Below are 19,742 nucleotides of genomic sequence, written 5' to 3' on the forward strand. Positions count from 1 at the left end.
CATTTTGTTTTCAAAGAGGAAGTGATGATAAAGGCGCCCGAGTTCTTAGCACCTCATGCTGGTTGGAGGTGGAACTGCAGTAAAAGTTAACCACTACTACTATTACTACTACTACCACTAGTACTGCTACGTCTGCTATTACTACCAGAGTTATTATAGTTTTGTGTTTTCTGAGTATTTTGTAATTTAGTTTTGATTTTTTTTTATTCTAATATAACTGATTTTCATTTAGTTTCCAGCGTGGGTTTACTTATTTAAATTTACTTCCTATAGTTTGAAAATGTTAATTTTGAAAGCATTATGTTAGCACATGGAGGGAATGTGCTGAACGTGATGTTTTGGACAGTCCTTGTTAACCACAGCCATGAATATGGTGGCCCTGAGAGGCCAAACGGACTGCAACTTAAGAAAACACCAGCAATAAAAAGAAAACGCTGCAAAAGCGACAAGGGAAATAGGAAAAGCGAAAACAGAAAACAGACTTCCAAAAGCACAAGGGAAGTGTTTCTGGGGAGACAATAACCCGACGCACCAGTTGCAGGAATTTATTATTACTGCTTTCAGTTTTCCTATTTCTGTTGTCGTTTTTCCTTTTTCTGTTTTGTTTTTTCCTATTTCCATTGTTGTTTTCCCTATTTCCGTTGTGTTCTGTGTGCTTTTGCAACCTTTTTTCTTATTGCTGGTGTTTTTTTTTAAGTTGCAGTCCGCTTGGCCTCTCAGGGCCACCGTACATGAAGGCCTCAGGTAGGTTATGATAACAAATTTTTTTAACCAAATTAACATTAATGCTGAATTTAAACAAAGTTACTTTTGCAAGTTCACAAAATCGTTTCACTTATTTTTTTAAATCTTTTTTTATTATTTTTTTCAAGTCTAGTTTTCATTTTAGTTTAATTTTAGTTAGTATTAATTACCTTGATTACTACTATCAAGTAAGCAAAGAGCAACACACTTAAACCGAACTTCTAAATTCAACCATGTCAAATAATCATGTATTATTTTGAATGACTGACAGATTGTTCATTAATATGAATTAACTGAAATATTTTTGTCTTGTATTATTACTATTAGTATCATCTTCTAACCGTTTTCCAACAGGACCCTATAAATCACTTGTACCTTGCAGAGGACAGATGTTTGCCTGTCATATGCAAGGTGTTACACTTCATCACATAAAACTGTTTTTCACACAGTTATTTTTCAAACATTTAAAAAGCCAATGGTCAACATGCTGTTGAAACACAAATATCCTGAAGAAAGAAAGAAACAAAAAAAACCTTCACTGACCAAAAATGTATATAAACATCCTTTAATCATGATTGCCAAACATATGAATTAAGGCATATACAGTATAAAAAAGCAACAGCAGGTTTCATGTTTTTGTACGTTTTCAGTGTGTGAATAACTGGATATACCAGGTGGATGAATTGAACATACCAAGCAGCCTTTTAAAGACAACACTGTGTCTCCCAAAAGTTGACAGCATCTTGTAAACAGAGTTCATAGCACTATATTCAAGTAATAGAATGATCACTGATACTATGCAGGTAAGGTGTTGTGAGTGAGGCAGAGCTACTCATAGACAAGGTAGACCACTGGGATGATGTCGTCAGTCAAGGGGCCACAAGAGGTTATTTATAATAAAAACAATTATACAAAAAGGAAGCCCCCTACTGTTCAGTAGGGCTATAACCCCAGTGCACACTTTCCTGGCGAGGTTATAGTCACAATCGTTTGTTGAGTGCTCATTTGTTAAAACATGATTATTCTGTTAATTATATAGGGGGGCCATTTAATCTAATGGCTGTCTCTACTTTGTGATCTCCAATTTTCTGTGATATTTGATCTATTTGATTCACCTTTCATATAAAGGCTATTGTCTAATTAATACACACAAATACACATACTGCAGCACTGTGATATTGAGCTACTCATGTCTTTAGCCTAAACCAATAGTCATTAGTCAGTGCTTCCAAATTTTTGGAGATCATACTGGTCATACTTGGAACTGTTCTGAGTCTGTAGCTGATATCGAAACCATTAACTGGCCCTCACTGTCAGCCATAATCCTCTTGACATGGTGGCTATTGATAATAGCTGACCATCCAGAGGCTTTTGGATCAGAGGGCTGGTGAAATAAGCCTTGGATTATTTGCTTGACTGACAACCTGAAACTATATTTGCGGAAACAGCCTATTAGAGGTCTACTGTTGGTCTTTTTAAGCACATATGCCAGATATAAACATTATCACTCTGACAGTAGTTGTCCAGTGAGTTTTGAACAAATTTTGGATCATCTGTAAACATACATGCATCTACTGAACCTTATTTAAGCTGGCAGTGGTACAACACCAATGGTAAAGTCAGACCTTTTTGTCTATCAGGGACTCTGCTGTGAGCTAGTTAACTTGTAGAAAGCATGGGAGCAAGAGCACGAGCAGGGCGAAGGATTGTGGCACTCCACATATACAGTATGTCCCCACAGTCATCACTGACAATACAAATGTGGGCATTTCAACAAAAGGATGGCCAGTGTGCATCCACTTTTCATTATTTGAGTGCAGATTTGATCTCATTAGATATTTCTGGCAACTTTTCTATCACTGTAAGTGTCATTGAAAATAAATATTGTAATCAAACCAACTATTTTTTTCCTAGAGCCCAAGAATCTTAAAATATTCTGTTGTATGCATCTAAAAACTGTTTAGATGGCAAAATGTTGTAATCGAAACTGAGCAGAATCTCATGCAAGTCAATGATTTAATGCACAATGTGAAAAAACAAAAGAATAACAAGAAAACAGAAGTCAACCCCAAGTTCACAGTCTGCATCTAGTCGTTCCATTTGATAAACAAATCGGTGCCAGTTATTGTTTTTGGTTTTTTTCCATCAACTCACTATTTTACCTGAGTGAAAATACCATGTTTCAGACAGCCTCGAGGTTATTGTAAATAATTTCCATTAGAAAGGAAAACGTTCACTGGACTTATCCTTCACAGAGAGGTATTTTAACAACAGAATTTATAAGCCCCAGTCTGTACATCTGACTTCAAAATCACTTTGACATTAAGCCTTGACGTTTGCTCTTTCCAAGCTGTTTAACTTGAGCTCATCAGATTAGACGTATCATGTCACATATCACATGATCTTTCACAGTAGATCAAACTATAACTGTTCTAATTTGCATTTTTTAGTCTATTTATAGACTTTTAGAGTAATCTGTATTTGACATGACTGCGAGCTCCAGAACTTCAGTTAGATGGACCCTGAGCATGCCTCAAAAAACAATTCAGCTTTTGAAAACACGATCCCTATATTACTCATAGCCGCTGCTAAACACTGTTGTTTTCGCTGGTTTTATCAGTCTGGCTTGCTAGTGCATGCAAAAACATGCATGCGATGCTGCTGTTGAATTGCAGTCTTTCTAATAGCTGCTGGAGGCTAGCTCCAAAATGAATCAATGCTCCTGCAAAAAATGTAGCTATAAAATTAGTTAATTCTGCTCTTTCATAAGAACTCTATAAGGGATGAATCAATTTTTCTGCTCAGCTTTGGATTTTGTTAAGGCTGGCAGGTGTGCCAACCCAGGTAGCTGTACCTGATCACTGTCTGCTAGCCTGCACCTCTTCTCCTAATCGGAGTCTCTAAACTGGATCTCTCAACTGTGTTTGTGCTGTTGGTGCCATTTGAAACATTTTTAACAAAACTCTATATACATTCTACATTGTATGACCTGCTGCGCAGGACATGCTCGTGCAAATAAAATTTAATTGTGCTTAAGTTATAGTTAGTAATTAGTGCTATGTAAATTTTTCTTATATAGCGCTAATTAGCAGATATCTGTGACTGTGCATTGCACTGTTAGTCTATGGATGTAACTAGCTAGCTGATAACTTAGCACCCCACTCCCGAGGCCAAATATGAACTCCAAACAGACTAACATGGTGGGGACCAAAATGGTAAAGGTGAGGCTTCAAAAGTAAAGGAAGTCACAGTGGCCATGTCCTTCTCTGATGTACAAAGCTCAGATGCATGTGATGTAGATTTGCAATGCGTTCAAAAGAAATCATCTGTTACTTATACTTCACTCAACAGTGGCCTAAATATAGCACACCTGAAAAACTATCTGTACGCAAATAATGAAAGTGCATCCAGTAGGTGTGAAGATATTTCACAGACACTAACATCCCTCAGGCACACTGCCACTCATAAGAAGCACAAACTGGGGCGAACTGATTGTATTCATCACGTATGCAGTCTAACCAATGACATCACCACATGTGCTGCAGATAAACTGAAGTCAGCGAGATAAACAGTGGCTCTGTTCCTGCCGGTCGTCCCCGCTCTGCCCTCTGCTCCCATACACGGCCGATGGAGATCAACATAGTGTACGATAAAGCATGTTAGTGCTCTGCCATGAATCTGTACAGAATATATACACCACTGGGTTCCTACATGGCACTGGGCAGGTCAATGTGAAGGTTTACTCTCACATAAAGACAATACAATCAACATGGTTACGCTCAAGTTACAGGTTAGTAATACAAATGTAGCGTCAGCACTATGGAGGGAGGAGGACTTCCACTTCAATAATCATAATGAGAATAATAAGGATAATAATAGACTTTTTAGCTTCCTAATGCTGTTTTTGTCCCATTTAAAAAAAACAAAACAGATCCACACTAATGTGGTAAAGTGTAAGTCATCATCAATACATTCAGTCATATCATCATCATAATACACGACAATAACTGTGCATTTCTAAAGTTAAGTACCACAGCCCTGGTTGGGCTGAGTGCACGGCGCTCTGGGATGTTTTGTTTCATACATGCCACCTGCTTCTGTCAAAACTCTGTAAAACCAAAAGCTCTAAAAGTCAGTGATTCTGGATTTATACAGGTAGTTCGTCCTCAAACAGGTCCTGGTCCTGCTTCCCGTCCTGCTGTCAGCTCATCAGTTCCTCTGTGATGAGTTATAAAAGTGGTTCTTCTTTTATTAGTAAGAAATGAAAGAAGTTTTTTTTTCTTGATTTTTTTTTTCTTTTTTGTTCTCTGCCTCTCAGCGAGGCGAAGCTTATTCAACACCATGGAATTGATGTCTGATAAATCTGCCATTCCTCATGTGAGACGTGGTCACATGGTCCTACTTCTTCCCTTCGCTGTCTGTGGAGACAGGAAAAAAAAAAAGGTAAACTTTACTACACTTAGGATTTATGCTGAACAGAAGTAGAGATGCATCTGTGCTGGGTGAAAACAGTCAGGCCTCCTGTTTAGATTTGACAACACAATTTCAATTACAAACACTGTTTATTAACTGCTATGATTGAAATTAATGCAGCATTGTTGTGCTTTCTGTCATGTTTTTCAAGAACCAGGGTGGACAACCTGCTTCTTAATGTGTAAACATACCATAAAACTGGCTACATCTACTTGTTGTTATCTCATGTTAATGATATCCCTAACATTGCATGAATAGTTGTTATAGTCCATGAAAATTCTTCCTCCTCTCAGAGGACACTGAATCGTGTAAACTATAAATAGGACAGATTATGATTGTTTCACTTTGTATTTTTATTCTTTAAAGCTAATAGAGTCACTTTACATGATTAATCAAATGTAAATTATACTGGGCGTTGGTGCAGCCTCCTCAGTTCATCCTCTGTGTGACATTAAGATGTTTTCACTCCTGTTCATTGACGGTGACTCTCCCGTTAAAGGTACTTATTGTAAATTCTTGTGCTTAACACCAACTTCAAACTTTTCAGAATTAACTAAAGCTTTGAAAAGAACATTAAGATTCAACTGCTACATCTTTATGACCCGCACACATATATGCTGAAGAGATATCAACTGAAGCTGAACTGGGGCTGTGCTCTACTTTCGTGTAGTACCAATTTGTACCACAAGATGGCACAGTGAGTCAGTGTAACCTTGAAGCAACACCCATTTCTGTGGGAGCAGCTAAAAATAAATTAATGACTAGCACACATCCTGAAAATATCTCAATACAACTTAATACAGCATTTGATAAGATGCCGATACTGGCGGGAACTTTTTTGCTAAATTCTTAAAAAGATGATTAGAAAAGACACATTTAAGCCAGCCTTCTCCTGATTACTGTCCACTTACAAAAAGAAGTTTTAAACATCAGGTGGGTGGGACATATGTGCCTGAGATGACCATATTAAGGATCTCCTTGCAACAGTATATTTATATAACAGAAAGCCAGTAAAATCGAAATAGGATCTCTTTTAAGGGGCATTTTATTATTTGTTCTTTCAAGTAGTTTTTTGTAACACAACTCTTTAATACCTGAAGGAGAAACAGAGATAATTGGTACATGATCTGCAGATGTCACTCCAGGAAGATTACAAATTGCTCCTGTTTTTGGATTCTACAGAGAAACGTGGATATTCTTCATTTCTCTGCAGCTGTGTGCCTCCACTGTTGCCATCACTGCTGTTAATCTCCTCCATTTCACAGCAATTTACATTTATAGACAACTGCAGTGTCTGCAGCAGTACTGTAATCATCACATTAAGTTTTTTAACTGCCTGTCAGGTTCCCTCTGGAATATTTTCACAATTTTAAGCAAACATGGTGATATATGGTTTATGAAAGTATATGGAAAACACTGGAGAGAGGGTAATGATCTACTGGAGGATAATTTCAGCAACGAGGTACGAGTGTCGCACAGCCGAATAAGCAGAGAGCTGTTATTCCCAGCAGAGAAGTTTCAGATATTAGATTTATTGACCTGGCAGACGGCATGAAAATGAGACAATTGTCCAGCTCGTTTTGCTCTCAGTTTGCATTTTATGAGAGAAAATTTTAGCCAATTCATTTCATGATATGAAAACCTGGTAGATAATTTATGAGTCTGTGAGCCACACTGAGAGCAGAACAGGATATTCTGCACATAAATGATGAGTAATTTCAGCAGTAAAACAACACCCTGGCCACTTCAGTACTCTGTGTGCCAGAGCTTTAATACAAAAATGGGCCTAGTTTTTACAGTATTAATATCCAAGCTAACTTAGAAAATGCTTCCGTGATTTGAAGGCAATCTGCATTAAAAATCTAAGCAGCAGTTGTGCTTAATTTGTCTCCTTATTAGGGCGACATAAACCTTTCTTTTAAGAACTTGTACATGAAAAGAAATAATAAAAAATGAACTAAAGCAATATATAAAGTCTAACAATAAAAGCAGGCAAAACGATAAATATATGTGCAGTATATCAAGATCTTTAAAGACAGTGAATTAGAGACTAAAGAGCAGTATCCCAACAATGAGTCCATGCTGCTCCACCCTTTTCAATCAAAGTTGTACAAGGAAGTCTCAACAAAGATGTCTAGTCTATGTATTAAAGATGTTCTGGCCCATTTACCCTGGTTTCCCAGGTGGAACCAGTGAAGCTTTAACATAATTTCAGTGTGTGTTTCAAACGTACCAGTTGAGGAGTGCCCTGACACCTGCTGACTGGAGACCAGCGACCTGGAGCTCAACCCTTAAAAACATAGGAATAGGAACATGAAGAGAAAGTCAGCTGTGATCAATGTTGGAGTTGTTACTCAAAAAAAGGTCATGTATTACTTTACTTTTTGAAACAGGTAATGAACTACATTCCTCAGCTGGTACCTGAGGAAAGTCATTTATTTAATACAACTTCTCCTTTGTGACATCACGTATGCTTTGCATGGCCTGAGATGCACTGTCAGATAATTACCAATTAACAGTATGAGAGTAATGTGTGACTTAAGTCTTTTAGAGCCTATGTCGTAGTACACTCAAGTGGCCGACACTGTTGCCACCATGTGTGTGTTGTGTGCATGCAATGCTCTGCAGTTCCACTGCCAATACACTACTTGGTGCTGAAGATTCTCTCTTTGAATTGATCCATTGTCTACAGCAGCGGTCCCCAACCCCCGGGCCTCGGACCGGTACCGGTCCGTGAGTCGTTTGGTACCGGGCCGCGAGAGTTGAGGCTCAGGTGTGAAATGTATAGTTTTCAGGGTTTTTATCGGTTTTGAGCGTTATTTTGTTATCGTTTTTATCGTTAACTCGGTTTTCCTGGGTCTTTTCACGTGTGTTATGAATAAATCTTCTTTTTTTCAGTACCGGTACTAGTTTTATTTTGTCGTATTTATCCGCGACACCTTAAAGGCCGGTCCATGAAAATAATGTCGGGCATAAACCGGTCCGTGGTGCAAAAAAGGTTGGGGACCGCTGGTCTACAGGATGAGCCAATCACAGTTGATTACAATCTCTGTTAATGTGACATCCTGTTACATTTCTAGGGAGATGCATGTGAGGTTATGGCGTAAGTTAAAGCACAGGGATTCAGAAAGGTTTGTGGTTATGGTGCATCTATGGCATAGATTTATCACAGAAGCTTAAATCTCACTTTAGGCTGTAGCCCCACACAATGATACAAATCTCTATGCTAACCAGGACAAACACACAAAATGTGTTTTCAGTGTTTAAGAGCAAACATCAGGTTGACAACAAAGCTGAAAATCAGCAAAAGGAGTCACGTTAGCAACAGCTTTTTCGGCTTTTTAGTCTGTTTCCACTTTAATATTAGCTTCTCACCCGTTTTGTGCAATTAGAGTAGAAGTATTATTGATGTGTCCACTCCTGAAAACTTGCAACCACTCAACTAATTTTTGCCTCCCTGCACATGATGTGAAGTCATCTAATTGTAGCATGTGCAGGAATAAAATGCACGTTTGATTTTTTTATTTTGAAATCCATCAATCCTGTAGGTAACTGAAGAACTTTCTTAATGCAAGTAACACCATAACTGTAATGTGATTACTATGTTACAGAAAAATGTAATGTGATTCCAGTAACATGTTATTTTGTATAGCATATCTCATTATCTAAACACTGTCTGCGTTTGTTTTGCAGATTCATACCTTGGTAGATGTCGTACTGTCCTGACATCAGATTGTAGCTCATACCCAGGTGTGTGTGATGGTGTGTGTGGAGGTGTCGGGCGAATGACACATGGTTCCTCTCTCTCTCCGTCTCTCTCTCTCCCTCAGGGGATCCCTTCTCACCAGGCTACAAACACACACACACACGCACGCACATACACATACAGACATACACACACACGCTTACACTGTGCCTTTCACTTTTCTGTCTCCATAAGATTTTAGATGTGATCACTATTTTGATCTATTACATTCACATCATGCCAAGAGAAGTTATTTTATATTGACAAAATCAAATCAAGAATTATCTTGGCTAATTTTGCCAAGCTTAAGAAAAAAATGCAAAATTGTATCTCTAGGATTTTTTCAGCAAACAGCAAAAGGTTTGTTTCTGCCTTCTGAAGTGACCCATGTAAGACAAGACATCCTGAAACAGTCATGCCTTTGTTAACAAGTTTGCATGGTGATAGTGTTTAAATACACACATATTCAGGCCTATAATAAGAAGCTAATGAGTAAAATCCAAGTTCAGGTTGGGAGATGTTATATATGAGATAAGCAGCCACCACTTACAGACTAGCCAAAATACCCTTACCAATCCTGGAAGAGCCTGTGGACCACAAACCATGATGTAGGAGGAGCATCTATAGGTTTTAGTGTCAGTCTGAAGTCGAAAAGTAAAGTCAAAAGTTGTGCATGTTTTGTTGCGTACATTGTGTTAGAAGCAACTTGATTCCTGCTTTTCTCCTGTTACCTGCAGGCTACTGTAAAACATTTTTGGTTCTTTAAGCTTTAATATATGCGCCTTAAACTTGTTAAAAAATGAGACTTCTAAGTGTGCTAATATTCAAATGATTTTATTTTTCTTTAACTGTTAAACTTCACAAAGGCTAAAACTGTCTAGGGCACATCTAAACACTCATTTAATGGAATAGAAATATAATCCATCAGACAGTTAACTTATACAGTCAACATTTTGCCGGCTTTACTTTGTGGTTTCCAGGCTGAACTTTATTAATATAATAAGTCCAGTCTTTACGAACCAAATCATTTGCGGGACACCCACATGCAGGGCTTTTAGTATATTTTTCCTCTCTCTCTCTGTTGCTTTGTCTGCAAAGGAAAAACAAAACAATAACCTGATTATAAAAATAATCCTAAAACCTTCTTTGCACATGTATGTGTTGAGGTCGTCACAATAGTTTCCTATTTAGGGGTTTATAAGGCATGTTTATGCCACACTGATGTTATGTGATGGTCTTCATGAGTGACTGCTTTAAATGCAGAGTGGAATCAAAGCAGGCTACCATTTTTACCCCCATCTTTATCTTTCCCTGAGGTGTTTTTCCTGTCTGAGGAAGATATCAGATCTGTGTCGTGTGAAGGAAAACAAACATCAGAAGTGTGTCGCTGTGAGCTGCAGTGTGGATGTGGCAGTAAAGCCTCTCACAGCAGGTGATTTTCCGTGATACTGATGGCTCTGCTGCTGCAGCAGCTCCATGGCTGAGGATGAGGATGAGTCGCTGCTCTGCTTGCTGCTCACCGCTCCTCCTCTGCCGGGTGGTGTCACCTCCGATTCTTCCCTGCCTGCTGTCTTACCGTACAGAGGATAATGAAAACCTATGACGACAAACACAGAAACAAAGAAACAGGCACACAGTAACTTTACATATCTATAAAAAATACAAATTATATTACCAACTCCAAACCAGTACATTCATTTGCAATACTTAACATGATATATATGATATTTATACTTGCACTTATTAAACTTTATTATAAATCTAAATGAATTGCACTTTACATTTTTAAGAAATACACAACGTAGCTATGTGACACTACTAAAACTCATATATGCAAATTGATATATTTATAATTTGCCACCAAATACTCAAAACCTTTGAATTTTCTGACAGTTATTTCATGGTTCAGGCTTTAAAGAATTAACTAAGCCAAAAATAATCAAGAAAATTTCTTAATATAGTTTTGCATGTTAAGCAAACTCATCTTTTGCTGTATATGAACAAGGAGAATGAACAGACGCAATATATATGAGAGATTATGTTGTGAATTGGAATTCAGTTTCATAAATAAAGGCCTGCTGTTGCAGTTGCCTTTCATACTCCAGTATAGGGGGCAGCATTGTGTGACAATATCCTTTCAGACAAAGGACCCCCAGCCATCCTGCTGAGGCTGAGCTGTCATCAGCTGTGAATGAAGAATGAGTGACTCACCGGAGAAGCAAATTTATATATTGCTCAGTTATGTTCACTGATATTCTCAGTATTCACAAAGTGTTGGGAGATTAGACTATGTGCAGCGGAGCACTGCATAACGTATGTGATGTGTGCAAGTGTACGCACTTCAGACTGCACAGGCAAGTGAACAACCCACTTCTTTTTGTGTGAGGGGAACAAAGAAGAAATGCTTGACTGTTTTATAGTCAGCTCATCTTCCTGGTATCTTAGGATGTTAAAAAGCACAAACCTGATGCGACATGCCAGATAAACACCAGCCTCTGTAATCAGTGAAGGGTATTTTATTTGCTGAATGACAGCAGGTAAAACTCATATGATCGCTAATACTATGTAACTATGCATCTTCACTCATTTAAAAGCCTTTCAGTGATTCAGTTTCAACTAGCACATCAATTCTTGTTATTGCTTCAGCTTAAACTTCAAACTGAATGTTTCAGATGTAGCACTCTACTGTATTTTAATGTGAATACGCAAGTATAAGTGTAAACAAGAACTTTAGCTAAACTACTTAGCTGAGCCGAGACTAAATGGTGGAAACAGAGGTAAATAGCTAACAGTTCCCTAGATTAATTTTTGCATTGTTCCGCCTTTGTCTTCTGAGCTCTTATAACATATTTACCAAAATGTTGAACTACGCCCTTAACATTAACTCAAACCTTCACTCAGTCTTACCTGGGTAATTGTGGACCAGGGTTGGGGATACCCCTCTGTAGGAGCCCCCACTGCTCTCGCACATTGCCAGGTAGGGTTGATAGGAGGAGTGCTGGTACTGAATGTAGGGCTGCTGAGGGGTCATTGGAGGAGAAACTGCCGCCCGGGCACTTTGTGACTCCTCAGACAGCCCTCCCATTGGCTCCTGGCCCTGATCATCCAGCCCTTCCAGCCTGTCTGAATCCTCCGTGTCGATGGCAGGCGGGAGATCGTGCGGTGCATGGACCCTGGCTTTTTTAGCATCTGCACCCACAACTCCTCCTCTTTCTCCTCCACCTCCTCCTCCTGAAGTCATCTTGGCTCCGGCAGGCTCCATGGTAGCTCCCCATTCTTTTCCACTGTCTGATTCGCCCTCCTCAGCCTCCTCCCCATGCTGACTCTGTAGCTCTGAGTATTTGCTGTGAGCGAGGCGGTGAGCCCAGGTGGGGCCGTCTGAGGGCTAGATCGATGGGGACAAGTGTTGGTGCTACTTGCAGTGTTTCCCCTATAATTCTTTGTTAACAGTGGTGGGTGGGAGTCATTTTGGGGTTGGTTCAACTCCAGTCCACGTCTGTCCCAGTTTGTGTTTACACGGGTAGTCGAAGGGCTAAAACTAAATGCCTTTTTTTGGATTAAGTCTAAATGTTATCTCTTTGTCTCTTGGGATTTTTGGAGGAAAAGCAAAGCAAATTTATGACTTTCATTGCACATTTTCTTTTTAACAGGGGTGGAAAATTTCTTGTTGCGGCGGCCCACCGCTGCTGAATGACTATAGAGGAAACACTGAGTGAACAGAGCCATAGACAGACCATCTATCACTGGCTCTGGGTGTGATGTTGATGAAGGATGACGACGTTTCAACAGCAGGCGGCCATTCAGAAGTGGGATGTGAAGACTGTGGCGTCCCTCTCAATGACACGAATCAAGACACGCCTCACACATGATCAAGTGCAGAATTTAGGCCAAGAAAAAAAAGAACCTACCCTCCCCAACGCAGCTTTCGCTCAATTTGTACAGCCTTTGTTTGTTTTTTCTTTTTTACATCAGCATGGCTAGAGTCAGCGATTAATCGCATTGTGAGAAGACATGGGTTACAAATCTGTACAAGCTTACAGGTTAGAAAGGGTTTTTTTTTAGCTTCTTTACAGCTAAGGTGGTAATTCTCTCTCTAAACATCAAAATCGTTTGCCTCCATCAAATCAAACAATTTTGAACGAAGTAGCATGTTAAAGTAGAGCTACACCACCACAGAAGCCACATGGTCTTTTTTTATTAGCACCTATTGGTTTAGCTGTACACACTGTGTGATTAATCTCTTTGTGACACTCAACAGCAGTCATTAAAGCACACCAACAACACCATCAGCGGCGGCGGCAGGTTATAGACACAGGGAGAAACTTACACTGGAAAAGGAAACATTTGAGTCCAGATCTGTCTGACTGTTTGGGTTGTGGAGTGATGAAGAAGAGGAAGAGGAGGGTGACTTGATGTCATCACAGTCTTTCATTGAGACCTGGTGCTGGTCCACCATGCCACTGTGCACTGACTTTATGCCCAGGCTCTGTCCCCTTTCTCCCCTCTCACTCATCTCTACATAGGACAGGACAGGTTTGGGACAGCAACCTTTAGCACCGTCTGGACCTTTACCTAGCATGGGTCCACCAGCTGAACACCCAACCATATGTTTAACTTCCTCACTGTCTCTCACAGTCTGTGCCCTCTGCTTGGCACTGGATGTCTGGTCACAGCATTTGGAAGATAATAACAGTTTTTGGTCCATGTACAGTCCCCTTGAATACTGGCCATAATATAGGGACTGGGCCAAAGCTGTCTGGGTCTGACTCATAGCCAGCTGTAGCTGAGACTGAGGTGGTCCGTCACCTTTCTTGGAATCAGAGAACTCGTGGGAGGAGTTTTTATCCTCCTCTTTCATTTCTTCTTTTCTGTCTTTCCCCTTGCAGTCGTGGGCTGAGCTTTTGTGGAAAGTCATGTTGCTGCTGTTCTGCCTATCTGACTGCATGTATCCTGACAGGTAGTAGGGCTCATAACTATGGTAGTACGGGGACTGAGGGTCTTTTGATGACGGGGTGCATGCTGTGGGTGGAGTTTTACCAGAGTTACTATGGTTGCTGTTGGAGCTCACCTCGGAAGAAGTTGAGGAGCCAGACTTGGATCTGATTCCATCTGACCGACATTCGGAAGATCCCCCATCATCTGCAGCATCTGAGATGTCAGAGTAGGCGGGACTGTTATTCTTGCTGCTGCTGTCTGCTGTACCCAGGCAACTACCACTTGCATCAAGGCGTGATGAGCTACCAATAGAGGGACTGGGGGCATTGTCAGTAAAGGTGTAGACCTTGTCGGCCTCAGCACGAATACTGGCCATCCTGCTCTCTTGGCTCTCACTGAGTCCATTCATTACATCCTGCTTGCTGAGGTGTTCCTTTAGAAGGCTTCCAGAATTCTCTTTCACCCCAATTTTAGACCCAACACCATCATCCATTTTTATTCCACTGCTGTCTCCATTAGGTGTTCTCACTGCATCTTTGTTATGTTTGTCTTTAAGTCTCCGCTTTTCTTTTTTCCTGGTCTCCTTGCAGGTGACCAGCGTAGCTTTGACCAGGCTTGGCTCTACAACAATGCTTAACTTTGGCTTGATGGGTTTCAAAGGAAGATTTTTACTAGTGAGGCCTACAGCTGCCATAGGAGATGGCTGCTGTGAGTTAACAGCATCTGCTGTGCTGGATGGATATGTTGTGTTGGGTATGGCGATAAGTTTAGGGGGAGCAGGGGCTGGAGCAATTGGCCGGTTGGTCCTTGACTTGGACAGCTTCTCTACCTTCCCGTTGGCCTTCTTGCCCTTATCACAGGCATTTCCCTTTTTCTCGATCAAACCTTCAGCTTCCAGTTTGGGCATCTCGACTGAGGAGTTCCTGTCTGGGACCATGCAGTTCTCCAGAACCACAGTCATGTTTGATATGATTGGCAGATTGCTAAGGTCATCAATTAGACCATCTTTTAGCAGTGAGGTTCTTCTGGTTTTGGAGTTGGCTGTGGGGCTGTGGTCGGTACTGAGAAGAAGTCGTCTGTTTTTAGGTGACCCCACTGTGGTCACCTTATACAGAGGAGCATTTTTCTTTGAGGAGCTGTTGGTATTAGTGCTGTTGTTTGTCTCTGAGAGGTCATATGTCATGTTGCTGATGCTGTCCTCGCAGTCTGATAGCCGTTCTTCGCTCTCCCCATCCTTCATGGGTTCCAGTTCAGGCTTCCGCTGCTCCTCAACCTCCAGGTGTGCATGCGTCTGGTGGTAGCGCAGGCCATTGATGTGCTTATAGCGCTTAGTGCAGTTTGGGTGGGGGCAGTCAATGAGGATGGGTGGTGGTGGTGATGAAGCACAGCCTCCTCCTGGATCCATAAACGATGGGTCAGATTTACCCTGTGGTGTGGACGGGGCGCTTCGGGATTTTGCACGAATCCTCTTCCCATTGCCATTTTTAACGTCATCTGAGGACACCAGGCTGAGATCCAAGTCAGATGGTGGCTTGTTCTTTCGCTTCCCAGATGAGAGAGAGGCTGGTTTCACTTCCTCCACAGTGAAGAAAGAAGGAGGTGCTCGGCAGTTGCTGTTGATGAGGTTAAGACTGCCTCTTCTTCCTTTGCTGTGGATAGGTGCAGCTGTTCCGGCCACACCACCTCCGCGGCTCCTGTGCTGAGACAGACCACGGACTTTGGCAGCAGGGGTCGGCTCTACACAGGGTCGATCGGCCATGGCAATTCGCATACGCTTTCCCCGGCCACGACCACCTGGTAACTCAGGGTCACTGGAGGGTGATTCACAAAACCTAGACAGAGGAGGAAAAAAACAATGAACTAAGTAAATTCCCTTTGATCAAATAACAGTCATACTAATCAATTAATCAAAAGCCCTTGATTAACTGATCATCTTTAAGTGTGACTAACTCTACAAAAGCAGAGTTTCTGACAGTTTTGAGGTGGGTAATAACACAATTCAATCGAGAAAAGACTTCTACAGCTGATCTTAGAGCTTTGAGAACGAACAGTTATTGCCCATAAATCTGGAAACGGTTAAAAGGCCATTCCCAAACAATTTGAGGCCCATCATTCTACCATAAGAAAGATTGTTCACAAATGGAAAAACATTCCTGGGAAAGTCCCAAAGAAGGATGTTCCAGCAAATTCACCCTAAGATCTGTCACGATCCTGGGTCTTATGACCCAGTGTTTTGAGTTTTAGTTCATTTTGATGTTTATAGTATGTTTAAGCTCATTAGGTCTCCTATGTTCATTTGCTTATTAGTTCCCCCTTGTGTTTCCAACCCATGTTAAGTCTCCCCTGCTCTTCATGTGTTTCATGTCTGTGTCTTACGTTGTCAAGTTCTGGTTGTCATGTCTGCGTCTCATTATGTTTCCTATTTTATTTTGAAGAGATCTTGTGTTTTTATTTTATGGTTTATGTTTTGAGTCCTTTGTTGTATTGTTTCTTGTTTCCCTAGGTCTCAGTTATGGTTATCATAGGTTTAGTTCTTTGGCTTTGTAATATGGCTTCCCTGTGTTCCATGTTGTGTCTACTGTGACGTTTTTGTACCATGTTTCAGGTTCCTACTGTATGTTCTGTCTCCCCAGTTGCTGTTAAGTTTACATGTCTAGAGTTCAGTCAGTGTGTTTCCTGTTTTACTTTGGAGGTCCGTGTCTCATGTCAGTGTTTCTAGTTTTGCTTCCTTTGTCTCGTCCAGCCTGATTACTCCCAGCTGTGCTCTCCTTCTGTGTCTTGTTCCCTCGTTATCCCTCTGTGTATTTGAGCCCTGTGTTTCTCTTTGTCAGTGTCGTAGTCCCCCTCATGGCTGTGTTTCCCTGTGTCAGTTTATCCATGCCCCAGTTTAGTTTTGTTATATTTTTGTGCCATTCTGCAATAAAGCAGCTTTTTGAGTTTTATTCCTGCGTGGTGAGTTTTGCGTTTGGGTCCTTCTCTTGCCTGCACACAGCCGAAACATGACAAGATCAGACAATGTAATACTGCCAAAAGACAAGAGCTACTTCTACAGGTCTCTGTTAATCAAGGTGTTATATTGGTCAACTCAAAGTCCAGACTGTGACAAGTCTGCAATGCTCTGAACTTTAAGACCTCAATTAACTGAAGCCACGATGTAAAAAAGAGTGGGACAAAATTTTTGACAGTCATGTGAAAGACTGATAAAAGGACTTCTGGTTGACTTGTCCCAAAGTTCAAATCATTTGACTGGAGTAATCCTGGGCATGTTAAGTACAACAAAAAAATATAGTGTCAAGTAATAAATCAGATAAGACATGTGAGAGGACAGTTGTGCACTTCCAAAAACAACCCACACTGATGCCACAAAATACATAAAAATAATTAAACTCATTCTGCTCTGCGAAAGCAGCCTTTGTGTGAGTTAGAGAGGGAAGGTTATCCAGAAGGTAACTCTTTAAGTTCTGAATAATAGAAAAACAGAAATAGGAGAATGAGCAACTTAAAAAGTAACTGTGGAAAGTGCAATTTGGGTTAGTTAAGTTAGTAAGAAACTCTTTCAACATTGTACTTCCAAACAGTTTGCTTTGATTTTACTCTTCCACACAAGGAAATATGCTTCGAAAGTGAGAAAAGAAATTGCTTAAAGATGACGGCTGTGCTGTGATTTTGGCTCCAATAACATGTAAAATAATGAGACACAACAGAAGGTTTCTTACTTTTGTCTCTCTCGTACTGTGCTTACTAATGAGGATGAAGAGGGGTTGTCCTCTGATTGTTGGTGTTTTCCATCTAATACTGTAGGGTCTTTACCCTACAACACTGACTTGAGGTGACTGTTGCTGTAAACTATGAACTGAATGCTATTCAGGACAGCCCTAGTGTTGTTGTATTTGTAGAATATATATTCCATTATTTATTGTTGAGGTCATGACATCTTCCTTAAATCCTGAGCTGAAAACAAGATTCTCTTTTTCATGTCCATGCTTTTGTTCCTGAAAGGTTTTCATTTTTTATACCAAGAACAGCTTGTTCATATCATTACCCAAACTGAACTCCAGAATCAGACAGAGACCCCATGAGATAACATATTACCATTCAAGGCTCATCTGAACCAATTTACCCAGTCGTCAGGCATAAAAATCGACTTTTTTCTGTACAAAGCCTGCTCCTCTTTTGATAACATAAAAAAATCCTGTACAATCCACAGTTATCTCTGTATTTGATATGGAGACATTTTGTATTCACTTGCCGTCCCTTCTACTTTGAAGTCTTTTGATGCTGTTTACCTCGGTGCCTAGCATCTTAACACTGGAGATGCTTTTCCACACTCGGATATTGTTATTCATATCAAAAACCTGTCTGCTGTGATGAGAAAAATGCCTCACTTTATGTTTATCCGCAGTGTAAAGCATGGCTTTAGACGCCGGACTCTGAACCTTGCATCGGAGCTGGCCTTCTAATGCATTAATTATGACACGTTATCACAGGACTGATTTGTGTTAAATACCCAGTGAATAAATTCTGACCTTGGAAAAAGAGTTTTGGGTATTAATCACCTTATTAATGGAACGGACTGCAGAGCACGTTGAGACTAGACTTTCTCGTCTCCCTCTGTGATTTTAAAACGATGATATCTCACATTTTCTGTGATGTTTGTAATTGCTTTTTTCTCCATCAGTGTGTCCCTGAATGTCACAGAAGCAGCCGGAACATGCAACTGAAATTTTATGTATTTTCCTTTGACATTTCAAGGATATCTCTTCTATTTAAAACGTGTTTTTTAATCAACTGAGTGATGATGCTTTCCGACCACTCAACTTTTTAATAATCTGAAACTTATTTTTGATATTTCATCCAATTTTAGTTAAATCTTTCAGCTGCGTTTTCACTCAAAAATGGATGAATCAATCATAGAAGAGGAAGGGTTTTATTCCATTGAATTATATAACAAAACCCAGATTTGGTCACCATTGACAGACGTCCACACTGATGAGAACCCGAATGAATTTGGTGCCCGTTTTCTGAGATTAAGCAGTAATTGCCATGACAACAATCGTTTACATACAGGGTTGATAATTGAGAGGTTTCATCGGAGCGAGGAGGGACTGTCACATTTTCCACTCAACAATTACAAAAACCACTCATCGTTTATGAAACTGTTGAGATGTAGAGTGGAGAGCGTTTTTGTTAAAGCTCATCACAACAGCTGACAGCCCCAAAGCCATTTGAGCCCTTTTATCATTTTAGCAACATTAAAGCACTTTGAAGAAATAGGTGCTCTTTCCAGTTAATCAAATAAACAATCAGCAGCAAATAAAAGCCAATAACAATAAAATGATGAAACAAAACGCGATGGATCAAACAGGGAAATAAACCAGGCAGCAGTATGCCCTTAAGTGTGTTTACAGTGGGAATATGAATTGCTTGGGGCCTGATTTCAACAGTAAATGTCTGAGAGCTTATAAGAGAAACACACTGCGAAGCTCACAACCCAGCTTAGCAAACCAAATTGATGTTTTGAAAACCGAAATTCATACTAAACGACTGCTATAACCTTCAGCGCAGAGAAAAAAAACTGCTGCAAAAACCTCCTGGTGACTGTATTAAGCACCACATTAGCAGGCAAGGCTCTCTATTTAATCTTTAATAATACCTTTCTTTTTTGTCTAAATGGAAGTGAAAGACAGATCAAAATGAGCTTCCACCTAAAGACCTGACTTCTAGTTTTGAAATGTTAATGAAAATTATTTCACCACAGATGCCATCCTTGAGTAAGGAACCATCTTTTAGAAACTTAAAGTAAAGAAGGTCCAACACATTTTTCATTGATTAGTTTTTTCTTTGT

General features: G+C 40.2%; 1 protein-coding gene across 1 annotated transcript in view; it reads right to left on the reverse strand.

The window, feature by feature from the left end:
- Positions 1 to 1,315: 1,315 nt before the first annotated feature.
- Positions 1,316 to 19,742, reverse strand: part of znf608 (zinc finger protein 608) — a 65,119-nt gene continuing 46,692 nt past the window's right edge. Inside the window, 6 exon segments of the mRNA XM_080895047.1 lie at positions 1,316 to 5,162; positions 7,451 to 7,507; positions 8,919 to 9,066; positions 10,390 to 10,559; positions 11,870 to 12,347; positions 13,290 to 15,729. Of these exon segments, the coding sequence (XP_080751173.1) occupies positions 5,143 to 5,162; positions 7,451 to 7,507; positions 8,919 to 9,066; positions 10,390 to 10,559; positions 11,870 to 12,347; positions 13,290 to 15,729 (3,313 nt within the window). The 3' untranslated portion in view covers positions 1,316 to 5,142.

Source organism: Rhamphochromis sp. 'chilingali', assembly GCF_963969265.1.
Source record: "Rhamphochromis sp. 'chilingali' genome assembly, chromosome: 10".
NCBI lineage: Eukaryota > Metazoa > Chordata > Actinopteri > Cichliformes > Cichlidae > Rhamphochromis > Rhamphochromis sp. 'chilingali'.